Source organism: Ornithodoros turicata, chromosome 3 (genome assembly GCF_037126465.1).
Source record: "Ornithodoros turicata isolate Travis chromosome 3, ASM3712646v1, whole genome shotgun sequence".
Lineage (NCBI taxonomy): Eukaryota > Metazoa > Arthropoda > Arachnida > Ixodida > Argasidae > Ornithodoros > Ornithodoros turicata.
Window position 1 is genome coordinate 42914800 of NC_088203.1, and position 9241 is coordinate 42924040.

The window sequence follows — 9241 nt, forward strand, 5'->3', positions numbered from 1 at the left end:
ACACGCACAATGCGAGCAAGAAACACTTAAAGGAAGCCGAATAAGATGGACAGCATTTTATAAAAACAACGGTACTTGCCGGCATACTGCATTCGCAGCGTGAATCTATCTGAAACCGTACGGAAGCATGTCCAAAATGAGTCTGCCAGCCTTGCTCTGTCCGAGCTCACAGCAGTGTACCAGCTAATCCACAATACAAAGGCAATATGTCATGACACAGTTGCACTACCAGTAAACAGAGATGTATTTGAGATGAGTATTTCAGATGGAACTAGCCACAGAATATACATAGAGTTCAATGCGACATCTTTCTTTTCGCTTTTTTTTTTTCTTTCTTAAAAACAAACAAACTCGTGTCCGAGACTTCCGGACCCTTGCGGAGTGTCACGTTCCTTGACATTGACGTTCCTTGACGTTCCTTGTGGAACAGGTCAGGGCCACCGAAGCTTCCTGGAACAGAAGAAATAAGTAGAGATGAGTGCAGGTATGAAAATTCGTACCCGCAACCGCACCGCACCCGCGGGACCACGACCCGCATCCGCACATCCCGATGGGTACTTGCACATCCGCAGGTGCACCCGCAGCCCAATGCGCAGCATGCTTCAGTTATGCCACGTAATCATCACAACACGAAATGATTTATGGATGTTGGGTACACTGTCCGTTAGTGAGCCACTTTTCCAACAGTCAGACGCGACAGTTGACATGCTTACTCACGCGAAGCGAACCAGTCGTCGTTTTGAAAGATGGCCAAAGTTAGCCCTATGTGGCAAACATAGCCAAACAACAGCAACAATGATGAATGGGGAGTTTAAGCACCAGGGGCGATACCCTACCCTATTTTATATTGCCCACACTACCAGCCATAATCAGTTGGACTCTCGCCCTCGTCAAAGAGTAAGCATAGAACGTGGTATCAGTAAATGACAAAGCTGTGATCATCTCGGAAGGACTGCATATGGAACGTCTTGGAAAATATTTTGGGCACAATGTTCGCGGTAAATTGGGGCGTACACCAAAAGTCGACAGGCTGGTTTTGTGCTTGCGGGTATTGCGGGTATACCCGCACAATCCGCGGAGGCGGTACGGGTCTACCCGCGCCTTACCCGCAAAGACACGTAAATGTGTACCCAGGAAAAGCAAACTTGCACGGATGCACTCATCTATAGAAATAAGCCACTTAAAACTCACTCACTCACTCACTCAGGACCCACAACACACTGAAAGGGGCTGTGTGTGGTATGCCTGCAAAACGTAGTCCAAAAGTGTTGTCTTACGTGGACATATAACTATAGCCTCAAGTTTTAGGGTTTAACCAGATTCTCCCCCAAATTTACACCCCAAATTGAAGGTTGGGCCAAATGGCCCTCCCTGATACTTCTGTAGGAATGCACACTACCTTGTTTGGCAGCAGATGCAGTTACACCACCGTTTGTACCAAACCAGTACAGTTAGTTTCAGTAACTGAGCCAGACTTCTCCCTGAATTTAGCAAACAGTTTTTTCACCCCGATTCGCATAAACTTAGAGGACATGTTTATTTACCTAATTTCTACCCCTTGAATTTAGAAAAATATATTTCCAGAAAAACACGTTGTATGAGGTATTGAGTGTGTGAAAGATTTTACGGATACAAAGGAGATATCGCTCATCAACAATCCTCCCTCCTGTTGCTTCACATTTTAACATACCAGAACATTATTTTAATATGCACTTAATAATTACTGGACAGTTACAATTGTGTAACATGAATTTCAATGGTAGCTGTTGTGTGTGGATGTTGACACTTTTATACATGACACTGATATGTGCACAACTACTTTAGAGTGGCGAGTACTGCCTTGTGATCTGTAAAGTGAATGGTGACGTGTAGAGCTGGGATTAGTGGGACAAAAATATTACTAAAATCTGGACAAAAGTGGGACAAGAAACGCTGAAAAATCGGGACACTTTTCGGGACAATGTACCCATCTGAGTATGTCAAAATTGCTTTTATTAGCTTTAGATTTTTTTAACTTTTTTTGCATCACCGAAACAGACAGTCAACAGATAGAAGGAGACAGAGAAGAAGAAAAAAGAAGAGGAGGGTCTTGTGATACAACCACAGCGATTTCCTGAAACCCTCCCGTTAGCAGATACCGCTGTAAAAGGCTGTCGTACAGTGAAACCCGCGTATAACGATATTGACGGTAATTGCGAATTCCATCGTTATACGAAGTGCACCGTTAAACGAGGGCTGACCTAAACAGCGCGCCACCCCGCGTGTAGCAAAAGAAAAAGAAACAGATGCTAAAAGAAAAACGCGAAGCTGTGTGACATCGCACTGGCTTGGGAAAACATCGACCAGAACACTACACGTCATCATTCCGCAAGTCGGCTTCACCTAACGCCTGCGTGCTTTAGGAGAAGCTCGCTTTAGAACACTGCCGCGCGACTCGCGGGTGGAGAGCACGTGCTAGGCCTTTTGAATCATCTCGCGAATTCTGAGCAGCATTGACCAAATACAGAGACACAAAAGCGTTACCACATACCTCTTTCACTGACAGTATTGGAAAATGAACAGTCTCTGTCTATTTTCTTCCCTCAATCTTTATATTGGTTTAATTCTTTTGATGTGAATTTCGGATGTCTCCGCGGTCTCCATTGCTGTACGCGGGTCGTTTTGCCATACAAACAATGTATACTTTTCACGGTAAAGTCACGAACCATCGTTTTACGAGAAATATCATTATATGCGACATCGCAGGTTTTACTGTAGTAGAACAGGGCTTCCAGATACAGTCACCGACCGATAATTGAGACTTTCCAATTTTACGGACAAGACTGTTGGCAGTGTCAAAGGCCACAGAGAACCTAAAAGGTCAGTCACATTTTCGTGCAAGACGTCATACTTCCTTGACGCGCAGACTTCCTCTGCCTCAGAGTAAAGAATTTATGCCGGAGAAACCTACGAAAAAATTGTCGTTACCAAGCACTCTTTAAAAAAAATAAATACGACCAAGCAAATTTTCGCCTCCATCCGTCGGTGCAGCACATAGGAAATACATGAAGACGAAAGTTTGCGTGGCCGTATTTTTTCTGTTACGCAGTGGCTGATACCAGGATTTTTTCGTAGGCTATTCTGGCATAAATTATTCACTGTGTGGCAGTGGAAGTCTGTCTGTCAAACAGGTATAGCGTCACGCGTGAAAATGTGACTGACCTTATTGAGCACCCACTCTGTACTATTTCAGAGTCTAACAACAGACGACCTCAGAAAATCCCAGAGAGCTTAGTGCCACTTTGAACTATGGGGACTTGCTGGAATTTTTTTACAACAATTTCTGGGGTCACCTCAGCGCTCCTTTAATGCTCGTTCTGTTGTTTTTTTTTAACTTCCCTCGCCTCCAGCGTCAAAGGGTCACTTGTACCTTGGAGCTTGCACGTGCGGAGCACGCGCGTTTATCTGACGCTCTTTTGCACGAGCGTGCAAATAAACTTCTCCTGAGACGCTGCACGTCGTAGTAACCGTCCACATCACGCCAATCACGTCCTTCAACCCAGTCAAACTTCAGCGAAATTTGTTTCGAGCAAAATAAGAGATTCCGCGAAATATTGTCAAACGAAGCATTCTATGATTAATTCTGCATTTCGCAAAATTTCTCCGAATCACGGGAAATTGGGGGCCTTCTACATGAGACAACATAATACATTATTATAATTTGGGGAGAAATTAAATTTAATCCAAAGTGGTCCGAAACTGATTCGGGAGGGAACAATGGAGCGGAATCGGGTATAACCCAAAAAAGTCGGACCCTACGTATATTCTACAATCTACATCATGTACAGCTTTCTCACCTGAAGAAGCGCGGGCTTTGCACGAGAGCTTGTATGTAGTTTATTAAACTAAGACCCTGAAGCGTTTCAGTCTGTTTTAAGTTTGTTAATTAAAATACGAGCCTCTAACTTGTTTTGATTGGTGTTCCATTACCACAGATGTCTTGTGGACTATTTCTACCGAGCGAACAACCAAGTCAAATCAGCGAGTATATGAATACGGACACTTACTTTTTCAAGCTGGGTTCCCTGTAAGAGGCCGCCTTGGATGCCCGTCATTTTGCCCGCCTCACCAAGGAATTCAGCCCTGCAGGTGTGTCATCACATCAACGTTAATGCACTTTGCAAAGCCTCCCATTCATTTATACACATTTCTATGCATATCTACATGAGCAGGACCTGGTCACATCTGGTGCAAATCACGAGGTACCAGACCTTCCGTGAGCTGTACCACAGCACCTGGAGTGTCCGCTGCTTTTGTGCGCAACCATTTTAGGCTGGCACTGGCTGAAATAATACCTAATAACCTAACCATTGGAAACTCGATAACATTAGGTAATGCACCAAACCCTTCTAGACGGTTACATTACCCAAGGCTACGTCAACTACTTAGTAATTACTTTTATGAGACCCAAAAGCAGGGCACAGTTGATGAAGCGTGTCAGTCGATTGTCTCTAAAGTTCAGACAGCCATTGGCAACTCCTATGTCAGAAGCAGTGGTGGCTACTACGAGAATGCTATCTGCCCTTGGATGACAAATGACATCCTTAGAATTTTAGAAGAAAAAAATTTTTGGTCTCGAAAATTGAGTCTCGACAAAAACAATAGTTATTATAAACGTAAGTTTAATCATTATCGAAACAGTTCTGTCAAAATAATTCGCCAGCGGAAACAAGAATATTTTTCTCGTATAATACGCAATACAACTGACCCTCGAAAAGCCTGGAAGATAATTAATGAAGTCATTGGAAAAAAAACGCGCAAAATTGTCTTACTGGACATAAAGGATGACCTTACTGCCATATGTTGCATGCTGAATGAAACGTTTGTCAACATTGGGTCTCCAGGTGGTGGCGATATTACAAAGTCCTTGAGTTACATTAACTCTCCGGTCACTAATAGCTTTGCGCTTTACGAGGTGACTGATGGTGAGGTCATAAAAACTGTTAAAAAGTGCGCTGGTACCACCGCTCCTGGTTACAATAATATAAGCATGATGGTCACTAAAAATAATATTGATATACTGTGCCCGACATTAGTTGATCTACTTAACAGCTGCTTAGTCGAAGCTAGGTACCCGGAAGCTTTCAAAACGGCCAGGGTAGTACCAGTGTATAAAGGTGGCTGTAAAAATACTCTAACTAATTATCGCCCCATCTCAGTACTTAATGCTTTAAATATAATACTAGAAAAAATATTGTCCGCCAGGCTCTCTAGCTTTCTTGAAAAAAATAAAGTAATTAGTCCCACCCAGCATGGTTTTCGTAGCTCATGCTCGACTGCAACCGCTGTTCTATTACGGAAGCTATAAACAACTGCCTTAACAAGGGAGACATTTGTGTAGCCATCTTCCTAGATATAAAAAAGGCATTTGACACAGTACGTCACGATGTCTTGTTAGGTAAGATGTCCAAGTATGGAATTAGAGGCCACTCACTTGAACTTTTTTACTAGCTACCTCAGTAACAGAACCCAAATTGTATCCGTCCAAGAGTGCTGCTCGCCTCCTCTTCCCGTGCACATGGGAGTCCCACAGGGCTCCGCTCCAATATTTTTTCTTCTTTATGTAAATGATTTTAGTGAGGCCAACCACTCTAATAGTATCATGTATGCTGACGACACCGTGTTACTTTTTACTGGCCCTACAATTGGTGTCATTCATGATAAGATTGCTAGTCTAATTCCCCAGCTGTTGGAATGGCTTAAAGTGAATTCTCTGTCACTAAATCTTTTGAAAACAAAATATATGGTATTTAGGCCATATCGTAGGACTGTTTCATTAACAGATTTCAATATAGTTATTGCCGGAACAACAGTTGAACATGTCGACACCATTAAATACCTTGGAGTAATTTTGGACTCCCACTTGCACTGGAAGCCACATATAGAAAATGTATGCACTAAATTATCAAGAGCAAATGGAGCACTGTTCAGAGCACGTCGACTGTTCCCAACTGCTGTCCTGAAAAGTCTGTATTTTGTGCTCATCCAATGTCATTTGCTGTACTGTGTAGAATCGTGGGGGCACACGCATCAATCTTATCTTAAACCGGTTGAGGTCTTGCAGAATAGAGCAGTTCGCATTATATCCAATACATATAACAGACAATCTTATTCATGCATATATAAGACGTTACACATTTTACCTTTCAATTTACTACGCTTTGAGCGAACTGTGTTAATGGTTAATTTTTGTATACTAAATGAGGGAATAATTGATGGTGTCAAGTTAGTCTCAGTTACTCGCACAAGCCGTACTGTATTGGATCATCACTTTATTGTACAGTGTTTCTCAAACATATATGGTAAGCGCCTTCTCCAACACCAAGGGGTCATAAAGTGGAACTCCTTGCCCCTTGATGTCGTTGTAGCCAAACACTTCAAATTAGCCGTCCGGAGGTTTCTGTTCGATTCTTGTTGAATATATCGTTATAGTGATGTCAGTAAAAAGGATTGATGATATATATTTATATTTTTGTTATTGTGGAATCTTAGCGCTTGTATAAATGTGTGTTTCCTCAGCCATTCTTTTTCTTAATGTAACTGCCGCGTTTGAATAAGTAAACGTTGAAAAATATCGTATCGCACTAGCTTGTAGCTATGATCCGACTGGTACAGTTAAACCTCGATGTAACGAAGTCGATAAACCCATGGTTAAAGTTCGCTACATGGAGAACTTCGTTATATAGATCGCCAAAGAAATGTCGCTTGCCGCTTGTGGAAATGACTATTTTTTCGCGAAAAAGTCTGTGAGCTTTTTTTGGACACTGCAAAACGTCGGCACAATGCTCCTTTCATAAGTTGACAGAGCCTCCAGTGCTGCGTCTTGATTGTCTTTGCACCCCGCGTACTGACGTAGCACATCTATAGCGTCTAGCACTTCGCGCGCCGTCGGTACGGACAGCACTTCCTCGGTGTCGCTGCCACCGTTGTCGCTCCCGTCATCTGCCGTACCCCGCAGGCCTGCGATGATGTCTTCATCCCGCAACTCTTCTGTACACACCGCGGACGAATCTGCGGTCAGGAAGTCATGTAGCTCGATGTCTAGGGGTACGCCGCCGCCTTCTCTCAGTGCCTGCCACTGGTGCACAAGGGCAGGCGCGGCGTCTTCGCTTTCTTCCAACTTGTCGGAGCCCCTATTTTCTTCACTGAATCTGTGGTAGAATCCAGCCTTGCGGAAGGAATTGACGACTACGTCGCGTTTCACGCTCTGCCACGCTACTGCGAGCATCTCGAGGGCCTGGATCGCATTCACTTTCGTTTCCCTTTCAAGGCGAATGTCCAACAGGAGTTTTTCAACGACTCGCGCACGGTATCCACACTTCATACTGTTTATTATTCCTTGGTCCAAGGGCTGGATAAGGGAAGTGCAGTTCGGGGGAAGGAAACGGATTTCCACGTGCGTGAGACTCACGTCCTCAATGTGATGTGCGGAGCAGTTGTCAAGCAACAGACAGACATGCTTGCCTTTCTTAGCCATGTCTCGGTCGAAGTCCGTCACCCACTCCCGAAAGATCGCTCGAGACATCCATGCTTTAGTGTTGGAAGTATACTTCACCGGGATTCTTTTTCCTTTGAAGCAGTGCGGGTTTTTGGTTTTCCCTATAACCAGAGGAGCACGCTTGTCTGTTCCGTCCATGTTCACACAGAGCAAAACAGAAAAGCGTTGCTTGCTGTGTTTTCCGCCTTCGCAACGCTGCCCCTTGAGCATGAGGGTACGCTTTGGAAGCATTTGATAAAACAATGCTGTTTCATCAGCGTTGTAGACGTGCTCCGGGGTGTATTTTTCTAGGATAGTAGTCAGGTGCTCTTCAAGCCACGATGCGGCCCCCGAGGCGTCAGCGGACGCAGCCTCACCACACAAAACCCTTGACACTATCGCGTGCCAACCTATTTTCACTATTTTCGAGCCAACCGCTGCTAGCCTTAAAGTTATCAGAGCCGAGCATGTTCGCAAAATTTATAGCTTGACGCTGCACAATGGCTCCCGTAAGCGGAACCCCTTTCGCCAACATCTCCATAAACCACGTGAAGGTTGCCTTGTCTACGTCTTCATACGTTGCAAGCTTCAGTCTCTTCCGTGAAGGGCGGGTTCCCGAAGCAACAGCCGCAAAGATGCTGTCCTTGGATTTCAAAATCGTAGACAACGAATTTGCTGGAATGCCATACCTCGCAGCGACATCCTTCTTCCTTTCACCGTTGGCCACAGCGTTGATGATTTCCACCTTCGCGTCCATTGAAAGCGTCTTCCGCTTGCGCACGTTGCTAGCGTCTCCGGGAGCCATCTTACGACGTGGAGTAAGTCACACCAGAAGAAAGAATGCACGTGGGGAAGATGAGAGAGCGGAGACAGGGAAGCAGGAGAGAGTGCAGCGCCCTTTCCTCCTCTGCTTTTGGCCTTGGATGATAAGGGCCGGGCCCCATAGCTTTTGTTTGAGCTGCAGCGCCAGAGCGCCAACAGCGCCAGCGCCAGAGCGCCACAGCAGCCGGAGATTGCTAGCGCCCTGGCGCTCTGCGGCGGCAGCGGCAGCAGCAACTTGAGGCGTCCCATAGCTTTAGCGGCAGCGTGGCTGGCATGGCAACGCGGGTGTTTATGTGCAGTATCATGGCGCGGATCCTGTACACAGCATCTACGCATCTGCTATCCGAGGTCCTTGTGTAATGTGGACTTGAACAAGAACAAGACTCTCGTGAATCTCGAAATAACTATGCCGTGCTGTCCGTGTCTCTATACGCTGATCGTTTGTTGATGTGTACAGACCAAGTATGTGGCTCAGTGTGGGGTTTGATAGTGAACGTCGGATTGTGGAACCGAATATGCATACACATGTACATCGATATACGCTGTACAGACTTCTCAGGTATTTTTTCGTACATGATGTTACATTCTCAGACGCGTTTCACACAGCTGACTGTCATGCAGCCCTAAATTGTACATAATTCATGTCATTGATGAAATAAAGGACTTTGCGTCAGGAATTTTACCCAAGGCCCCTTTCTTTCAACAATCCTGCTTCTGCCCATCCTACGCGAGTGAAAGTGATACATTGTGGTGGCCCAAGGTCAGGGTTGAAAGGTATCGGGAAAGTAGGTAATGAGGCCAGCCTAGTGTTCAGTTTTCCCGAAATTGGGAAGTTTTTCGCTTTCCCTTTCTAAAATGGGTCAACCTTTCGAGACGATCACCGTGTCGTCAGTCTGGATTCGC

The 9241-nt window shown here is 45.0% G+C and overlaps 1 protein-coding gene across 1 annotated transcript in view; it reads right to left on the reverse strand.

Annotated features, from left to right (window-relative positions):
* Positions 1–226: 226 nt before the first annotated feature.
* Positions 227–9241, reverse strand: part of LOC135388444 (uncharacterized) — a 79871-nt gene continuing 70856 nt past the window's right edge. Inside the window, exons 11-12 of the mRNA XM_064618017.1 lie at positions 4047–4122; positions 227–450 (exon numbers count right to left, since the gene is read on the reverse strand). Coding sequence (XP_064474087.1) covers positions 4091–4122 — 32 coding nt within the window. The 3' untranslated portion in view covers positions 227–450; positions 4047–4090. The remainder of the gene's footprint in view (positions 451–4046; positions 4123–9241) is intronic.